This window comes from Falco rusticolus, chromosome 13 (assembly GCF_015220075.1).
Source record: "Falco rusticolus isolate bFalRus1 chromosome 13, bFalRus1.pri, whole genome shotgun sequence".
Taxonomy (NCBI): Eukaryota; Metazoa; Chordata; class Aves; order Falconiformes; family Falconidae; genus Falco; species Falco rusticolus.
In genome coordinates, this window is record NC_051199.1 from 19,252,822 (window position 1) to 19,273,132 (window position 20,311).

General features: G+C 43.0%; 1 protein-coding gene across 5 annotated transcripts in view; it reads left to right on the forward strand.

Annotated features, from left to right (window-relative positions):
- The window catches only part of DIS3L2 (DIS3 like 3'-5' exoribonuclease 2), a 195,549-nt gene that overhangs the window by 56,297 nt on the left and 118,941 nt on the right, over positions 1-20,311 (forward strand). For all 5 annotated transcript variants that reach the window (XR_005107263.1, XR_005107264.1, XR_005107265.1 and 2 more), the window contains 3 exons: positions 2,642-2,876; positions 17,124-17,230; positions 18,406-18,653. Coding sequence is in view for 2 of the 5 variants with exons in the window: in XM_037406892.1 (XP_037262789.1) it covers positions 2,642-2,876; positions 17,124-17,230; positions 18,406-18,653 (590 nt within the window). In the remaining 3 variants the exon portion in view is untranslated. The remainder of the gene's footprint in view (positions 1-2,641; positions 2,877-17,123; positions 17,231-18,405; positions 18,654-20,311) is intronic.

A 20,311-nucleotide genomic window follows, 5' to 3' on the forward strand; every position in this document is an offset into this window, starting at 1 on the left:
GCTTCCCTAAATTTTTGGTGTGATGTAAGAAATCTTGGGTGAAATTCCCTGCTGTGTTATGTATGAGGTCAGCCTAAACGATCTGTCTTGGCCTTAAAAAGAAAACAAATCCTGTTGCCCATGCTTGCCAGCATCTGGACGTTTTGCTGCTCTATGCTGCATGGAGGTCATGATTTTGTGGACTCTGGAAAACTTTACTTAAAAATCCGTTTGCAAATCCATAAGGAAATGTGTGACTGGGGTTTTAGGTAGTCACAGCTGGAGCATCATGCTAGCTAGCGTCAGCAGTGTGTATCCTTGTAGTTTGAGGGAAGCATGGTAATTTTAGCATATAGCATTTAAAAAGAAATCCATATATGCTACCTTCTTTAATACAACATAAACTCTTCAAGCATAAGATTTTCAGTGCTGCATCTTTAGAGAAGCACTTCCTATCATTCAGGTATAGTTGAAGTTGTTTGCTGTGTTACATATAGAAAGCTTTGTAATTTAGTACCTGAAACATATCTCTCACTCTGCAAAGGATGACTTGGAGAGAAAGGAACTCAGACAAAGCCTGAAGGGGTTGAAGAAAATGAATTCCTGCTGCAGTTGCACACTTGCACACATCTGGTGCAATTGAAATTTAAGAGCTGAACACATCCACATCTGACCATGGCAGGGTCCAAACATTACTGTTGACACTGGTTTTCTTTTTGGATAGGCACACTGGCAGAGTCACTAGTGTGTGGAGCCTTGTCAGCTCTCTAATCTAATAGACTGTTCTTGCCCAGACCATTGTGTGTCAGTATTTTATGTACCAAATGTAGCCAGGTTTAATAATCAGCCATTTTCCCACCTTCTGCCAAACTTTTTCCCTTTTTGTCACAATTTAATGTTTGAGTCAAAATCTGCTATGGTAACAAATGATATACATATTAAAAAACAAAAATAAAGATGGAAAGCAGAGTCACAAAAGGTAACAAGAGTTCAAAGTCATGTCATCTGAGGGTTTTTTTTCTTTTAAAGACTTGAATTCAACCCTGTTTTAAAATTGATTGTATTTCTGTTACGTATTATGAAAAGACTACAAAGAAATGGGTACTGCTTGAATGCATGACTGTAGCTCTGTGTATGTAAACTTTTGAGTCTTCCCTGTACAGGTCTGATTTGATCTGTTTGCTTTTCACTTACTAAATGATAATTTGTGGACCTTTTTGGATTGCGTTTTTCATACTTGGAATGGTTATGTTCAGCTAGGTCCTGCTGAGGCTATTTATGCTTATTTCTAGGGACTATATCTGTCACATGAAGTATGTTACCAGAAAGCTGGTGTTTTTTTAATGGCATTTTTTAAAGGGCCCTTCACTGGCCTCGCTAGTGGCATGAGTTGCTGCTGTCATGTACTGGGTTAGTGATGTTGAGGACTGGGGACCTTGGAGGAGCATCCCCAGAGAGTTACCTGCCTGGTGAACACCAGCACCAGCTGGAGAGGAGCTCAGTTGCTGGGAGGATGTTGGAGTGGGGTCACCCAGTTTCTTTGTGATTTTAATGTTTAGTAGGTTATTTCTTACTCCATGCTTGTATGAATCTCCTACTGAAGTACCACAGCTTAAGCAAAGCTGAAACACTTTTGAAACTAAAACCTAGTTCTAGGTTCCAGGGCCAGGTAGGTGCTTGCAACTTGCTGTTCGTCCCACAGAGTATGCTAGTAAAAGCATGTGTATCCATGGTATCAGCAGTTTTGATCATTATATACCGAGGTGGAGTTATTTCTGCTTCTGTCACATGCAGTGAGGGATGCCATCCAGGTCTGGTGTCTACTTTACTGGGACATGGGTTCTCCATGATTTTGTCTGATCACAGATACGGTTTCTCCCCACCCTGTGCCACTGCTATATTGAAGTGAGGACAAAGCTGTAGCTACAGCTGGTCAGAGTTACTTATCTGAATTGTCAGTTAGTTAATGGTTAGGTAATTTGTACTTTAATTGAGTTCATTCCTCTCAATAATTGAATTAGGAGATTTGTGTAGGTAACAGCAATAATTGAGTGCCTTTAACAAAAAGACCAGAGCCTAAAAAAATGTAAAGCTTGGTGCCTTACTGAGCTGCTACAGTCCAGTTCCTCTGCAGGTCGCAGGGCACAGTGTTCTCAGGTCTGTACTTTCTCAGTCTGTTCCTAATTGTGTGTTGGGGAGCTCTCCCAGAGATGTGCTTTGACACGATCCCAGCATTCACTGGAACTGCTTGAGTTTTGGGACTTCCCAGGATGATTAGCGTATCTTGGTGAACAATGGTCTAAGCAACTCATTAAATTGTAGCGTATCCTCCTCCCTCTCTGTGCTTACTCCCAACTTCTGGAGAGCCTATTAGAGGTTTGGCAGGAACTGTATGGTTATGCTCTAGATACGCTTTGGATATATTATTGTCACAGTTGAGGTATTGCAAAAGCCATGCCGTTCCTGTCTTTATCCTAGTGAGGTACCTCTTTTGATTGTGCAATATCTGTGGCTAATTACACAGCAATTGCAGTGTGCCACCAGCCACCCACAATTCATTGTCAGCTCCTTGGGGATGTAGATGAAGAAGGAAAGATAATGTTTTCTTTCTCCAGTCCAGTGATTTGGCTTGCCTCTTTTTTTAAATCCCCTGCTCCTTCAGGTAATAAAGCCAGATGGTAGTGACAAAGAAACAGAAGCCACACATGAATCAGATGTCCCTGAGGATATGTCGGGGACTTGCATTCCTCAAGAGACATCGAAAGGCGATGCTAAAAGTCCGGATGTCATTATAGAAGCTCAGTTTGATGATAATGATGCAGAGCATGGACAAGACCACTTGCAGGATATGTTGACTGATGACATTAAGAAACTTTCCCTGGATACCAGTGAAAAGGGTGAGTAGATCAGATTGCTGATTTAAACCTTTATTTGAGCAAACTGTTGAAGTATTACTTTGTTGCCTTGCTTTGCTGCAAGATATAAAATACAGGCATAAAAGCTTAATGCCTTAAACTTCTATCCCTTTCTGCTAAACTGCCTTCATAGTTTTGAATGGATATTAAGGACTGGGTTTTATGTAGTTTTGACTGATGCAAAGTAAATCTGTGAAACAGGAGTCACACCTTTAGATTTGCAATTCTCAGGGCTGTCTGGGGACTGCTGGTTGGTGTTTAATTCAAGATGCTGCTGTAGCAGTTTCCTTCATTGCTGCTTGGCTGGCCCAATCTACGTGTCTCAGTTTGGGGATAAGGATATATTTCCTTGGGGGCATGTAGGTTGGTTGCTGTTTTCAAACAGTTGACTTACGAGCAACTTAAAGATTTGGTCCATTTAAAAAGAAAATTACACTAAAACCTAAAGCCAATTATGCGATCTGTTTTGAAGGCAAACCTATTTTATTCTGAATCTGAATTCCATCCAAACCATCAAGTGTTGCTTAGGGCAAAATAAAATAGGCTCCCCTGTCCCAAACTATGCTTACGCTGCTCTTCGCATATCTTTTCTAGTACTAAATCCTTTCCTGAAATGCTGTGTATTGAAAGGATTGTGGCAATTGGCACATTTAACATATGCCTTCAGCTGCTGCTGAAAAATTTGCCAAGAGAGATATTCTGGTGCATTCCTGTTGCATGCCCCAGTTGTCCAGAAAAGATGTCAATAACTTAGGATGTATCCACTATCTGGATGAGTGCACCCTCAGTAAGTTTGCAGATCACACCAAGTTGGGTGGAGTGTCAATCTGCTGGAGGGCAGGAAGGCTCTGCAGAGGGGTCTGGACAGGCTGGATCGATGGGCCAAGGCCACCTGTGTGAGGTGTCAGGTCCTGCGCTTGGGTCACACCAACCCCACGCAGCGCTGCGGGCTGGGGGCAGAGTGGCTGGGAAGCTGCCTGGTGGGAAAGGACCTGGGGGTGCTGGTCAACAGCCGGCTGAACGTGAGCCAGCAGTGTGCCCAGGTGGCCAAGGAGGCCAACAGCGTCCCGGCTTGTATCAGAAACAGTGTGGCCAGCAGGACCAGGGCAGTGACCGTCCCCCTGTACCGGGCACTGGTGGGGCTGCACCTTGAACCCTGTGTTCAGTTTTGGGCCCCTCACGACAAGAAGGACACTGAGGTGCTGGAGCGTGTCCAAAGGGATGGGCAACAGAGCTGGTGAAGGATCTAGAGAACCAGTCTTGGAGTGGCTGAGGCAATTGGGATTGTTTAGCCTGGGGAAAAGGAGGCTCAGGGGAGACCTTATCGCTCTCTACAACTACTTGAAAGGAGGTTGTAGTGAGGTGGTTGTTGATCTCTTCTCCCAAGTAGCAAGCGATAGGACAAGAGGAAGTGGCCTCAAGTTGCACTAGGGGAGGTTTAGATTGTATATTTGGGAAAATTCTTCACTGAAAGGGTGGTCAAGCATTGGCCCAGGCTGCCCAGGGAGGAGGTGGAATCACCATCCCTGGAGGTGTTTAAAAAATGCCTCGATGTGGTGCTTTGAGACATGGTTTAGTGATGGACTTTGGTAGTCCTGGGTTGATGGTTGGGCTTGATGATCTCAAAGGTCTTTTCCAGCTTAAAGGTTTCTATTATTCTATGAAGATGCACAGACCTCTGCCTATACTGTTGGTAGACTTCAGTTTTTCACACCTGTCTATTAATAAAACTGGAAACTACATGAGTGGAAGTGTTGCAGTTTTTATAAACAAAACATTGGTTTCAGCTTATGAATGGAGCTGCCACCTCACCAGTTTGTGATGCTATTTCCTTCTGGGTACCTCCACTGTCTCTGAGTTACTGTCAAGGTGTGTGAACCAACTTCCATCTTGTTCTGTTACTTTCCAGCATAGGGCTTGAACTGGGAGTTACTTGTCTTTTTTTGTTTTACACAGCCAGTTATTAACCTCGTCTTTTTTTGCAGTCTTGGACACTGTGTTATAGCTACATACTGTTGAGCTGCCACTTTTGATTTGACAATTTCAAATCTCCTAAAATGCTCCTGAGTCATGTGTCGTGTTTGATGCATCTTTGTTTCTTCTGATAGCAATGCCAAATTAAAATTCAGAGAAATACATTCTAGTTTGATACCAGCATCTAAAAATAAATACAGACTTGACCCAATATTTTACTTTACCTGTATGATTGTACTTCAGTGTAAAGGCTTGATGAAAGTTACTTTTCTTGGTGCATCATAGTTCCTTGAAATGCTCTGGAGTGATCTGTATTGGAGGTTATCAAGACATCTCTTAAAATCTGTGCCAAGTGGTTTTTGCCATTTAATTCTATCTTGAGGGAATATTTGTAGGGCAAATGTTACATCAGCTTATTGTCTACACAGTTGAAATCCAACTTACTTTTCCATTGCAGTTGCCTAAGCCAACTGTTTTCAAGGCCTTTCCATGTTCATCCTTAACAAGCCTTGTGGCTGGTGTGAGTGTGCCAGTTAGATTTCTGCTGAGTTTGTATTTTGCTATCGCCTCTTTTAATAGTTGCTTCAGCTTCTCTGGCTATATAACCCATATGGATTTTTCTCGAGTTTCTTCTTGCTCTGCTTTTTAATGCCTGCCTTTTTTTTTTTTTTTTCATACATATAAAGTTTACGATGCTGCTTTTTCTGAAGGTGTTTTTGAGCAGTTGATGATTGCTTTGGCTTGTTTCCTGTCTTTCATGCAATTTCTCATATCATCACTTACCCATATTTTAAGTCTTGCCTGGAAAACAGCTATAGTTATTCTAGCATCAGTGATAACTGTCATTAAAAAAGAAAAGATCCTGCCAAATTCAGCCTTCACAGGTGTGGCTCAAAATGCTTTTTTAAAAGGACCAAACATACACTTCTTCAAGCCAGAACTTAGCCTTAGAGTATAATACCCTCTTGACTTCTAAGGCCATCCACTGAAATGTGGTACTGGCATCAGGAGGCAGAGCGCTTTGCAGGGTTGAACTGTAGTGATGGACGTGATGGACCCTCTGTAACGTGGGTCTGCCCTGGGAGGGCTGCTTGCCTGATGCTGCCCATTGAACTTTTCTTTTAAGTAAACTGCATATGAGCCTTTTCTTTTGTGTTATATCCCTTTTGCCTGAAATGACTACTGCAGCAAAACAGAGAGAGGTGGATGGGAGATGAGATCCCATGGGGAGATTTCCTGCTGACCCACCAAAACCAGTGCTTTCCTTACTTTCCCTGAGAGCATTGCTTTGTAGGATTTATGACACAGACTCATTGCATGGCCTTATGCACAGAAAGGAGCAGGAGAAATAATTTTTGGCCAGTGCAACTCATAAGTGAACACTTGTACTGGGCTTTCTTCTTTATTTCCCTAGCATAGGGAAGTCTGAAGGTTTCGGGCTGAACAAAGATGCTATCATATTTAATAAAATAAAATCAAGAAACAGTCTATTGTATTCTCATGTGCACTTTAAGTATGTATATGCATACATGTGTGTGTATGTATAAACAGATCCATATATATGACCTAAACAAAATCCAAACTAAGCAAAAACCCCACCAGATTTCTGAGGGTGAAAAATATCCATAGCTACTTTAATAGAATCAAAAGTAAATTTTACTCATTTTGGGGCAAAAACCCCCAGTCACGTTGATATGGTGCTCAAATCTTTGTGCATATACACAAGCTCTGCAGATTGCTGCCTCTCAGTTGCTAGATGGCTTTTGTCCTTTGTGACAGAGGAATAGCATTACACTGTCTCTGTTGCTGGCTCATTTGTTCTGCTGCTGATGGTCAGAATGAAAACCACGAAGAATAAAAGTAGACATGTCATTTGAATTAAGAGCACTCTGGGTCAACACTGGGAGTGCAGGCTTTTTTGATATCTTTTTGACCCTGGCCTTGTGTCCCATCCCTTGTTGTGGCACTGTTACTCTTCAGAGCACAGTCACCCCCTCCATCTCTAGTTACACGCTGGGGCAAAGAATTTGGGATTGGCTCTTGCCATCAGAAGCTCTGAAGCATTGAAGCATTGTGTACACTGATTACGGCCCAGATTTGAGTGGATTGAATTTCCCTGAAGTCATTGTATGATGGGCTTCCTGTGCCTCTGTGGGGCTTAAAGCAAACTGGTAGAAACTGTTTGCGTGGGGCTGCAGGCTGAGACTCAGATGTTGGATGTGTCATCACCAAGTGCTGCAGTTATCAGAGCTGTACTTCCTGCCCTTCTCTGCATAAGACCCCAGAAGGGATGGGGTAAGCAAGAGAGGTTTACAGAAGTGAAGACACCATCACATTCAGCCCAATTCTCAGCCCATGTACTTTCTGAAAGTTCTTGTGCTCACAAAAATGCATCATTCTTGCTTTGTTCAGGGATATTTAAGTGAAAGTTCATAATTGATGTTTCTCTGTGTTGTGGTTTAACCCCAGTCAGCAACTAAGTACCACTTGCTCACTCCCCACCCACCTGAGGGATGGGGAGGAGATTGAGGGGGGGGAAAAAGGTAAAACTTGTGGGTTGAGATAAGAACAATTTAATAATTAAAATATAATAATAATGATTGTAATTAAAAGGAGAGAGGGGGAGAGAGGAATACAATACAAAAGGGAAAAGAAACCAAACCAAGTGATGCACAATACAACTGCTTACCACCGGCTGACTGATGCCCAGCCTGTCCCCAAGCAGTGATCGGTCCCTCCTGGCCAGCTCCCCCCAGTTGATACGCTGAGCATGATGTTCTGTGGTATGGAGTATCCATTTGGCTGGTTTGGGTCAGCTGTCCTGGCTGTGCTCTCTCCCAATTTCTTGTGCCCCTCCAGCCCTCTCCCAGGCAGGGCCTGAAAAATTGAAAAGTCCTTGACTTAGTATAAAAATTAGCAAGAAACCACTAAAACCATCAGTGTGCTATTAATGTTGTTCTCACACCAAATCCAAAACACAGCACTGCACCAGCTACTGAAAAGAAAATAAACTCCATTGCAGCCAAAGCCAGGACACACTTGTGAGCAGCTGTCCTGGTCAAGTGAACTCTTCTTGCAAAGTAGTTGGGTTACAGATTATCTTCAGAAAAGTGTCTGATGTAGGAAGTGATGAGCTAGCATCACTTTTCCTCTTCAGCACGCTGTTCTACACAAAAAGCAATATTGCCTTGTTCCAAAGTTAAGTTGTCTTATTGTTAAGTTTTGGTCATTGGAGGCAGGTCTTCTTTAGCAAGGTTGGAAATCTCTTTCCTCTTGCTTTTTCAGCTCCATTTCCAAGGTGTAAATATCTCCACATGGAGAATAAACATTCTGTTCTTTTTCTTTACAAAGACAGTAACAATAAGGACCCTGAAGAAAGTTTCTCAGCTCCCTTACTAGTGTCCTTCAAACCCTCTCTGGGGTATCTACGCCCTATTGAAATGCAGGCAGAGGACAAGGAAATAGCATCCTGGTGCTAGTCTGAACAATATTGTGTACACAGAAAAGATTAATTCTCTGTAGTGTGTGGTAAATGTCATGCAAGTCCTCTGTTTTACCTCTGTGTTACCTCAGCTTACTCTGTGTCACTGCTGTCCTTAGAAGTCATCTGCCTGTTGACATGACCTTTGCCAGATGTGTAATTCTTTTCCTTAATCCTCATTCACATTGACTACCGCAACAGAAGTAATGTAACTTTTATCTTGCCACTTAGTGCTGAGCTGGAATACATTACTTCTGTGACTTGTTGCTGCAGTAGAAGGATTTTCCTTATACTACATTTCAATATGTAATAAAAAATAGAAACTTCTCTGTGTCCTCTCAACCCAGGAAAAGTGCAGAATGTTCTGTACACAATACTTTACAATGCTGTATCCCTATACAGACTTGCGTGTCACATGAGTTTCATACAAATGTGAGCTGTCTCTTGTTAAATATTGGAATCAAAATTCTCTGATAAGGAAACATCAGCAATTGAACAGTAGCAGTTACTTGCACTCTTGAGAATGGCAACTGTGCTCATAAAAGTGCCTCAGCCTTTTTTAGCAAAAGGATATTAATATAAAAATTTGTAAAACTGTGTCACTATGCCAAAAGCTATCCTTGTCAAACTAGTTTGCTCAGCTTTTTGCAGCTCTTCTCATGAGAGGTCTTACTTTACCAGATACACAAAATATCCTGCTTCCCACGGCGTGGCTCACAGAAATCATCAAGCTGGTGGACCAGCTGCCCTGGCAGTGATCAGATAGTTGTGTTTGTTCAGGATTTCCACTTAGACCTACACTTCTGCTAATCAGAGTTTGAATATGTGAATGTCTGAGGCTTACTCACTGCTTTGATGTAATGAAGTTTGAATAAAAATAGCTTGTTTACATGCGGAGTAAACTGACAGCTAACTCAGCCGATTGTGTGATGGAAAACTGAATCAAATAGCTGATGGCTAACAGGTAGAATCAACAGAATTTGGGTTGGAGATGCTGCAGAACTTGCTCCTGTCTCCCTGTCAGTTCAGCATTGGCTGTGTGGACACTGGTCAATCTCTTTTCAAGTCAAGTGAGACTGTCAGTCTCTAGTAGCCCTGGTAAGGTCAGAAATTATAACCTAAAATTGCTTGGTGTCCATTCTGGTCCTGGCTGGAGGCTGTTACTGAGTATTTTGGGATTGCTTGGCTTGACAGAAATGGTGGCATTTGGTAACTTCACTATATGGTTGTGTGATAGTGCATTAAGCCATTCTTTTCCCAAGGTGATGCTGTAGAAAGGTTTTTGCATCCTTCTAGCAAAGAAGAAAACTGTATTGATAATCTGGAGTTCAGTCCCTTTTTGCAGTTCTGCGCCTCCTCATGCACTTCCATGCCCCCTCTTTGCTTTTGTGATCTCTCTCTCTTCTTTTAAGCTTGACAAGGTGCCTTTTGTGTCTTTATCTGGCACCTGGAGTCCTTCTGCAGTTTGCAGTGTCATATTGGCATAAGGCAGAGTTCAGAGAGATACTGCTATTCCTCTCCTTGGCCAAGGCTGGTAGGGAAAGGATGATGGTGACGAGAATCTGGACACCGTATTGTCCCTGTGCTCTGCTCAGGTTACCCCTTCATTCAGTTTAGCTGCCATGAAATATCTGACAAATTTGGAGCCCACCAGTGTCACTGACTGCTGGAAGGAATAACTGTTCTTTTCCCCCTTCTTCAGAGGCTCCCATTCACTGAGTGCTTTTAAGGAGTCTTCACGCTTCTTTCCTAGCCTGCAGCTTTCTGGAGATGGCTCGTCTCTACTGCATAGCTCTTAACATTTCTAGGCCACAGCAGAGTGAACGCTTACCAGGAAATCTTCTCAGTTACACGGCTTTTAATAGAAATCCTTGAGGTGGAACTGTCAAAAATCAGATCGGTTTCACTCTGCTGAAGCCTGGAAAACCAGCAGAGAAGCTGGAGCTTTTTCAGCTGCCCGAGACAGCTCTGTATTAGTTTATCCTAAGTTCATGTTTGTGGGTCTTTGGATCTAGCTCTTTTGGTTGTTGCTGTAACTTTTCTTAAATGAGAGCATAGATTTCTCGAAGAATAAACAGTATAGCAACTTAAGAAAAGTGTTCTACTGTTATTGAACAAATTGGGTTTTACGGTTGCATTGATTAAATGCTGTGGGCTGAATAAGCTCCAGTTATTCTTCTGTTGCACAGCTGAAGCTTGCAATGGAAGTTAATGTTGGGAAAGCTTCTTATGCTGTTTTTCCCTAGTAAGTTATCTTGACCCCCAAAGACTTCTTAAGTAAGGCCAAATAAAAAAAAACAAACCCCAACCCCACAAAAACAACCCAATTGCTTACACAATTAGGTAACAGGAATTTGATTAAGTTCAGCATACTACCACATGTTCCTGAATTCACCTGTGTTTCTCCTTTTGAGTTACAAGTTTAGGTCAAGTAAGTGAGAGGGCATGATACTGAGAATGAATGGTGGGTGTGAAGATAAACATATTAGAGTACGGTCATTGTTAGCAGCAAGGTTTCCGGGATGAATCAGATTAGGATTCATTCAGCTAACATATTTTCCATGCAGTAGTGAAATTGGACACACACACTTTGGGAACAAATGCACATGCAGGAAGGAAGAACGTTAAGTAGATAGGCAAAATACTCAATGGAAATGTTTCTGTAGCATTATATTTTTACTTGCTATTAATGTAACAAAACCGTATTTATGTAGACTGCAACACTACCTGATTTTTTTTGGAGGGTTAAGTCTGTCGCAATAAAGCTTCCAACCCTGCTGTTGACTGGCAACTTCGGAAGGACATGAGAGGGCCAGGAGCCCCGAGTACCTGTGTGGTGGTTGTAGTAATGTTACGTGGCTACTGAGGCAGCTGATTTGATCTGTTGGGCTGGACGGTAGCTTCCCAAAATGATGCTGAATCTTTGTTGTGGATGAGGCTTTGAGGGTTCCAAGGAAAAGTGACGCTCCTATCTCATCATTCTGCCATCTCCTCCATCCTTCCTTGTGGAGGGAGGTGGCTAAATATAAGTAAATAATTATATGCTTGGCTGCTTTGTGTGTTTAAGGAAGCCAGCTATACTCACCTCTTCACATTGCCTTTGCTCTGTGTTGAGATGATTGTCTCTCTGCTGTACGCATCCATTATTATGCCTTTCCTTCACTTCTCTGAGGGTCTGCTCCTGCCTGTGCATCTTCAAAAGTCTCCTTGTGGACCATCTGATCTCCTGGCCCTCATCTTCACTGTGCCATTGGGCATGCAGGTGTGTGAGTTCAGGTGTTTAGACATGAACAGCTGTGGCAGGGTGAGTCTGATTAAATGAAAATTCAAAATAAACATCTCTAAGGAAGTCAATCTTGTTCATTAGATGCACAGGTCTGTGACGAGACACTCAGGAGTGCTGCTCCTGAGACAGCTTTGGAGCAGCTTTGCTTCTTACCTGCAGAGCCCTCTTGCATTGCACACAGGAGCTGTTAGGCTGATGTTGAACAGGCTGCATGTATTTAATTCCAAAGCTGTTGGCTTAACAGTCTCATCACAGTGAAGTGCCTGTTCTTCCCTCCATCACAGGGGGAGAGCTCTGTGTGTGGAGATACAAATACTCACAAAGTACTGCTTCTTGCGTGATATTTTCTTAAGTGAGCCTTCTTATAAAGCCTGTTTAAAATAAATTCCAGTTTTGAATAGTACCTGGTACCTGGCAAAAGGGCACTTTGTGTAGGGAGGAGGGGCTCTTTGGTCTGCAAGATGAGACTTCAGAGAGGGTTCACTTGGACCTCTGTACTGTGGACTCCATGGGGGAGAAATCTGCGAAGATGAGGAGAAGCTCAGAGTTCCTACCTCTTTAGGTACCAACATAACTTTGTAGGAACTGAAATCATCCAGGGAGGAACAAGTGTTTCTAAGAAACCAGATCCCTTTGCTTTGATCCTCAAAACCTTATGTTTTGGTTTATTTAGTGAAGGAAGGACTGAGTGTGATGCGAACCGCTGGTTCATACCATTAAGTTTTGTGTTCCGGAGGAAAAACCTGTTATGTGCCAATAAACATCAGCAGCAGAATGTGAAGAGCCCTTGTACAGTCTTCTAAACAGCAACATGTTTCCTTCTTATTGTTCCTAAAGATGAAGATTGTAGCAGAACAGTGTAACCCAGGGCAAATCTGTGCATGCATTTGAACGTATCTCTTTTTGGTTGAAGGGAGTTTTCATTTCCATGTCCCTTGCATTGATATAGACAGAACTTCCAAAACCACATCCTTTTTGAATGTGACACACAATCCTTGATATATTTGTAATGAATTGGTTTGTTTTATGCTTCCCTTATATATTTGGTACTAAAACATAATATGCTGAAAACTGCTTACTGAAGCAGACATCAGAGAACCTAAGTGTTGTTAGTAAGTGTCAGTAAGCTGAAGAGCAGTATTTTCTTCTTTTAAAGCTTCCTATCAATACTGCCTTCTGATGGGATTCTTAGATATGCCCATGTAGAGTAAGCCAACTAACTTCTCAAGCATATTTTTGGGTTTTTTTGTCTAGCTAAAGAAGCAAACATTAAACTTTTTTTTTTTAAAAAAAACTTGTTTCTTTCCATCCAGGGAGGGAGATTTTTTTTTCCCAGTGAGTTGTTTTTGAGATCTGAAACTGCGATATATTTTCATTTGCAACTGGATATTGCATCTTTAATTGTATTCTTTTTGGACAGAATTGCAAATTTCCAGTGACCAATGCAAACCCAGTGAAAATAATTTTGGATCTGTCACAAGTAATCAGAATTCTAGTCTGATGACTTTTGGTCTGCTTTGGCCACCTTTTAATCTCACAGTAATTTAATTGTAAAAGAAAATCTGGGGGGCTTTGAAAAAAAAAAAAGTTTGACCTAGGAATGCCTGTCAGGCAAATCTAAGTGTGTATTGAAGTTGCCTAAACTGATCGCTTACAGAGAGAGGCAAATTCCATGTGTCCTGGATCTGTTTTGTTGGTAATAACATAACTAATTTGAGTTGCTTTTTGTATCTAGTGCCTAATTTTTTTTAAGTAAGACTATTACAGTTTTGGTTTGTCAGATAATCGCTGAAAGGAAAACACTGAGATTATAATGCAGTTTCACTGGATCCTAGTTGCTGAAGTGTGTTTTCACTGTAAGATAAGCTTATGAAGTATTGCCCAAGCTAACATAGTAAATCTTTCTCAGAAAACATGTCTTTGCCCAGGGTGGAAATATTGAATGGTCATTGGATAACCACTGCAGTAAAGGGGTCAGAATAATTCATTTTAAGTTTGGCATAATGCAAGGACTTTCTTCCTACCTCCCCTGCTCAAAATCCTGCTCCTCTCAGAAGTTAGCTCTCCTTTGGGATTGCCTCCGTGGCTCTGCCCTGTTGTGGGAGATGTTTGTGTCTCCCAGCTCAGATTTTCTAGACCACCAGTCTCCAGTGGGGCCCTGATACCTCCCCTCTGCCCACCCACCGAATTCCATTTTCACTGGAGGGAAGGGGGCTGTGCGGTGAAGGAGAGGGACTGTCAGAAGCGTATTTAGGGGACTTGGGTATCAGACTCTTGTGGCTGATTATTGCTGTTGAGACTGAGATTTCTGTGCAGTAATTTGAGAATTGAGTCAGGTGGGCACTGGATCTGGGTAGCTGTCCTTTCTGAGCAGCGGGTTTGTCACAGGGAGCTCTCATTGCTGGTGCTTTGCTGTGGTAGGCTCCCGAGTGTTAGATGTAGCCCTGGTACTGACAGAATTTTGACTTCAAAAGCAGCAACTGCAAGCTATAGAGAAGTCCACTTCTCTTGGCCCCAGGAGTAGAGTTCCTTGTGTGTCGTCTTCCCTGGGCCTTGTTTCAGGAGCATTCCCCATTAGCAAATGTATGCGATGACCTTTTAGATACTGAAGTTGATTAGGAAAGATGGGTAGGAATTAAGTAGATGTCTGGGATTTGCTGCTTTCTTTCTTTCTATTGCTGGTATAGTTGTAGATCCCAGGCTCTGTCTGCTTGGGTCTCTAATAATCCCAGGCTCTGTCTGCTTGGGTCTCTAATAATCCCAGGATTTTTTGGTAGGGATGCTGGAACTGGAGACACCCCTGAAGAAGATGATGATTCTCCAGCCAGCCAAAGGCCACCTGCTTAATGTTGGCTGTGAAGGGAAAAGGGAAGTTCTACCACGTGCCACAGTGAGAATTTAGAAGCTTTCTGGTATCTGTACTGGGTTCACGTGGGGCTCAGCTTCAGCAGGACAGGGGGCAGTGCCCTAGCCCTGCATGTTCTTCATCCCAGGCAAAGGGAGCTCTGGTCACCAATTTGCCATGCTCCCTTTGACAGCTTCGTCCTGGTACTTCTGTGCTTTTGCATGTGTGTGTGATATCTCTCAAGATGTCACTGCTGGCTCCTTTTTTTTTCAGGGAAAGCTGTTTCAGTGAAAAAATCCAAGCAACTGCTTGGAGAACTGGGAGTTGGAAGGATAAGTGGAAAGAAGGCAGCGCTAACAAGGGCATGTTCCTCACATGGCTCCTGGTGCTGTTCTCATTCTTGCCTGCTGGACCTCGAGTTGCTGCTGCTGTTCTGCTATGCTGGGAAAGCAGCAAATGCAGCTCGCTCTTTTTTCCCCAAACATGTTTAGATCTAGTTTCTCTTCCAACTAGTATGTGCTGTTCTGTGGGGAGAAGTTTACTCCAGTAAAGCCCTGGGCTAGTGGCAGGTGTGCCTGAAGGCATGGCCTTTGGAAGGCCACCAACCTCCCTTGCCCTCTGGCTTTGCTAGGGTTTCTTTGTTCCAGATCATCCTGTTCTTTGTCCTAGCTGTCTTTATGGTTGGCACACGGTAAACTTATGACTATTAACTGATGGCTTGAAAATTTATGAGAAAACAAAATGGCCTCTTGCTTTTATTCTTTACTAACCGGTTGCCTGGTATGACCTTCAGGTAGCAAAGATCTTGGAGGAGGTAAGCAAATGAGGTAAATTGGATATCCCCACTTTTTAAACTGTTTATAATTATCTGAGCAGTTTTTTCCCCCAACTTGTTTGTCACCATGAAACTCTGGGTGGTTTTATCCCTTAGTAACCTTGGCTGTGGCAAATCTGACTCCATTTCAGTAGGAGAAGTAAAAGAGAAATGGGTTTGCTGCTGCTACTACTGCTGCTTTTTTTAGGAAAGTAGAGTTTTATTTAAACCCCTGAATATCTGTCCATCCTCCTCTTGGCCTCGCTAGCAAGTCGGTAAAGATAAAATAAAAGTCACTTAGATTCTTCTGAAAAAGATGGTCTCTGGGGAGAGGCGAAGTCTGAAGAGCTTTGTATCAGAAGGCAAAGCTGGGGATAATTAGTGGCATATGAGAACCAGCGTTTGTCATTAGAGCGGTAGCTGTCATTGTCAAACGACTGCTGGGATGACGTTGCCCGAAGGCAACCCAGGCCGTCTGCAGCAGCAGGACCATCTGTGAACGTGCCCTTGTGATGGTGGTGCACAGCCGTTCCCCTCGGGGCAAGCTGCTGCCCCCCCGCTGCCCCCCCGGCTCCCCCCCGAGTGTCAGTCCCCAGTGCCCTGGCACTGCTTGGCACTGCCGGCAGCTGCAGCCGCCCCTCCCGCAGCCCAGCCCCCTTCATCTGTCATGTCACCAGCAGCCTCCATCAAGGGTCCCTGCGGGGCAGATGGGTGTCATCTGGGGGCCAGGGTCTGTGCATCACCGCTGCCCTCCTTGCGTCTTTCTTGCATTCGCGAGCGCTGCGGCCCTGCTCTAGCATGGTCTTCAGCGAAATGCTGCTTTATCTCATGTCTTCTAAGGGAAACAGTGACAGCCACGTCCCTTGAAACTTGGTTGGTGTCACGGTCTCTCTTTAAGAAAGCAAAACTTCTTTTGAACACTCAAGGCCTGATTTTAGCACCTGTGCTTGAGATGGATGCGATTGCCATACAAGTAGAAAAAGGCAGCCATCTTCCACGAGCCCTCCAGACGAGTATGTGGATGTTCCCATCCAAAAAATGCTGTCAGACCAGTAACCACTGGCCCGCAGCAGGGAAGCGGCTCAAGAAGAGACTGGTCCCAGCCTTCTCCATGGCAAAAATTGCTTTGGAAGTTTGTAAATGCTGAATGCATTCGGTGTGCCAGCCACCTGTAGCAGATACTTCCAAACTCAGACACTTGAATATTTGAAAACTGCAAACTAGAAATTAGTTGATTTAAAGATTATTGGCATCTGGTCAAGAGATTCCAGGGGGAGGGAGCTATTTGTCATATATACCGATTACTTTCATGAAACCTTTTCATAATCCTGATCCACAGTGAAAGAGTGTCAGCTTAGTAGATACGGTTTCAGTTTCAAAGATAAACATGCATTTTATAACCCTGCATAGTATTTTTAAAGGAAATTAAATATTAAATGTATGTACTTGAAGGACTACTTCAGTTAATGAAGTTAATGACTTCAACTAACAAATACCAGGAAATTCATGTAGTTCTTAGTATTTAATAAACAGAATGTGTTTTCCACCATTTAGTTTATTATGGCTGGTATGGTTCTACTTGTAAAGTTGGGATTTATTTTGATTTTTGTTGGTTTTCAGCAGATCTATATGGTAAGTGGACATATATCTTTTCTCTGTGGTAGTCTGGAGAAGTAATTGCCTCATGCTTGGCTATTCTAACACTTGAGAGATCTTTTTCCTTTTAAATAAGTCTACTACATGCACCTTGTATTGTAGTGCACAGCAAAGGCCCCACACGAATTTGTCATGGGAATTGCTACAGTAACTGTTGTGTTTTTTTGATGCAGCAAAGGCTGTTGGGATCCCTGGTGTGCACAAAACAAAGCAAGATGATGGACCTAAGGTGAATGATCTCAGACTCCTCCCAGATAAGTTTCTTCAAAGGACAGCCAAGGTAACTCCATGGAGGGACAAGTGAGCATGCGTGCACTCCCGCAGGCTGAAGGAGACCAGCCCTGGCCGCCCTGTAGTCTTTGTCTGTTGATCTTTGAATATCATTCCCCGTTTCAAAAAGAGTAATTGTCCAATCTGATAAAAATCAAGTGTCTTGTTATTTTTACCAATTATCCTAGTTTAAATTCCCTTTGTTTGTTGTGCAGAATTACTTAGAAAGATCCAGGAAAAGGATTGGATACTAATATGAGTGTCAGGATATCCAAAGTTGTCAGAATTAATTTTTAGAGACTTTGGAAAGGCTGCTAGTGCTGTTGGTTCAAGATTTGAGTCAGGCTCTGAATGCTAAGAGACAAGAAGAGGACTGCTGGATCAGGTCACTTTCATGCCTTGTGCTTTCCCTTGCAGCCTCTGATTCTGGTCCCCGTGGTGGGCTGGGCTGCCCTCTGGTCTCATCCAGCATGACAGTTCTAGTGCTCAGAATTGCACAGAGGTGCAGCTCCTGAAACCTTCTGGAAGGACTCTTCTGTATAAGCTTAGGAAGTCAGCTATAATATTTCTGTTACCCGGTGATTTATTATGGGCTACAAAAATATAGCCTGGATGAACACCCCTCTGGAACAATTATTTAGTGATACTGTAATTTATTACTCTTTTCAAAGCTGTCTTGTATAAAGGTAAAATACCCCCTAACTTCAGAAGGCACAGAGAGGAGGAGACAACTGCCAAATTCCCCACAGCACATCCTTTCCTGTGGTTAGCATTGGATCTGCCAGCGGCACTGTTTTTGGACTGGCTTGTTCTGTGCTAAATGCCGAAATCACAGGCCGAGGATACAAATGAAAGATATTACAGGAGTTGCTTGTATGTTGTGGCTAATTCCCTGCATTTGGAAGCATCTGCTTCTTGTCTGGTTTTGTTCTGTAATCAAGAAAATTGCTGTAGAGAGCTAGCACTTGGAAGGCACTTTCCTCTTCTATAGCCATGAGCAAGATGGCAAGGAAAATACATTGTAAATAGGTACTCAGTTAAAAAATGCACATACACACACACAGGGAAAACATGATACAGGCCTTGTGATTTTTCCAGATAATTCTGCTAAGCCTCTGTGTATCCCTGTTAAAGAATATAGGTTTCTCTGAAGGCATTAACTGTGCAAACCTTTGCCTCTTCCAGGTGGTCTATATTTTGGAAAAGAAGCATTCCCGAGCAGCTACAGGCTTCATCAAGCTTCTGGCAGACAAGAACAGTGAACTCTACAAGAGGTGTGCCATGTTCTCACCTGTGGACCACAGAGTGCCCAGGGTTTATGTGTCCTTGGCTGATTGCCCTCCAGACTTTGTGACGAGGCCTGAGGACTATTCAAACATGCTCTTCATCTGTCGCATAGTGGACTGGAAAGAAGACAGCAACTTTGCAACAGGGTATGTGGCTACCATTGGAAGTGGAGATGGCTGAGATTTCTAGTTGGAATTCTTCATTTCACTTAATTTGATACATGCAGTAGAGACAGGAATCTGTTAACAAGATGCTTGTCTTGTATCCCTCTGGTATTTGGTGGATAAACTGTGATGAGGTTAAGGACAGCTTGTCACCAGTTAATCTCATGGCTACATAATGTTAGTTTCTTCTGGTGCTTGCTTCAGTGTGCTGGCACATCACAGTATTAATGAGCGTATGGTCTTTGCTCAGAAGAGCTTGCAGTCTGGAGGGAACACACACAGGTACTTAGCCTGACCAGCACAAGCACTGTGGGTGCTGGCAGCCTTTCAATCTTTCCTTCCTTTGTGTAGGAGTAGTACCCAATGTGTAGGCATTTCACCTCTGCCAGAGGAAGATCAGTAGCTGTGAGGCTCATCTTTGGTTTTTAAGCATTTACAGATAAGAAGTAGAAAGAAGTCACAGATTTTTGTGGGTTTAATTTGCATTGCTTCGAGGAAGGCTACTAGAATCAAGAGAAGATTCATTGATTTCTGAAGTAGATGAGAAGGGTATTGCACTCTGTGTTTCTGGAGTTCGAATTGCAGGCGCTGCCGTGAAGGAGGAGATTTTAAGCCAGGGCTACACAAATGACCTGTACTGGGCTGGATCCAGACTACAAGTTCCTTCACAAGGAAGACCCTGTAGTTTTCAGCATTTTCAGTCTTTTCTTGGGAACAGCTGCAGTGTGCCAAGCTCCCACCTGGAGTGACCATGCTGTTTCCTGTTGAATGGGTCTCAGTAAGAAATGGTGGACATTGATAAATCCTTTCAGTTATCTTGGGAAAAACTGAGTAGTCCTGGTTTAGTTGGTGACCCAGAGTAGGTAACTCTGACCTGTGGTAATGTTGTGGTCAAATTTTACAGGTGATGGGGATCTGGATGTAATCTGGAGCATGTTTGGTAATAGGAGTTGGGCATAAAGCCCAATTTTTCTTTTCCCCTTGCAAAGCTGTTCTGATGGGGTAGCAGAGCTCACATACTGTGTCAGCATGCACCGTGGTTTTTGGAGTCCTCAGCTCAAACTCCTGGTAAAGCCTAAAACTTACATAAAACTTTTTTTAAATGTTGTTGAGAGTAGGTATGTTGGCACAGATCTATCAGCCCTAGAGCTAAAAGAAACTAAACTGAGGTCCCTGTTTCCCTGAGTTTAGCTTTGTTATCAGTTGTAGCTGCTTTGTGTGCCCAGTAGTAGCAAGTTTCACATGTACTCCTCGAGAGCCACATGAGCTGTTAAGTCACTCTATCTCCTAGCTAAACTGCAGGGCATGAACTGAAGTGGCCTCCCTCTGAGCCCCACTTAACTAGGGGCTGGCTGTGCTGTGAACTTCACTGTGACTAACTTTCTTATTGGCAGAGATTTTCTTTGTAGTCTTTGATTCCAACAGAGAAAAGACCGGAGGGTGATTGTACTGCTTGGCTTGTTGTCATGAACAACCCCATTTTCAGCAGAAATGGAGAAATTAGGAAGATGGGCTAATGTCTTTTTTTTTTTCATTGGCTAATATCTGTGTCTTTAATCTGTGCTTCTGACAGCATTGTATATTCTCTCATCTGGCTGTTTTGGTAGTTTCCAAGATGTAAAGGGTGTTGTCAGGAAAGA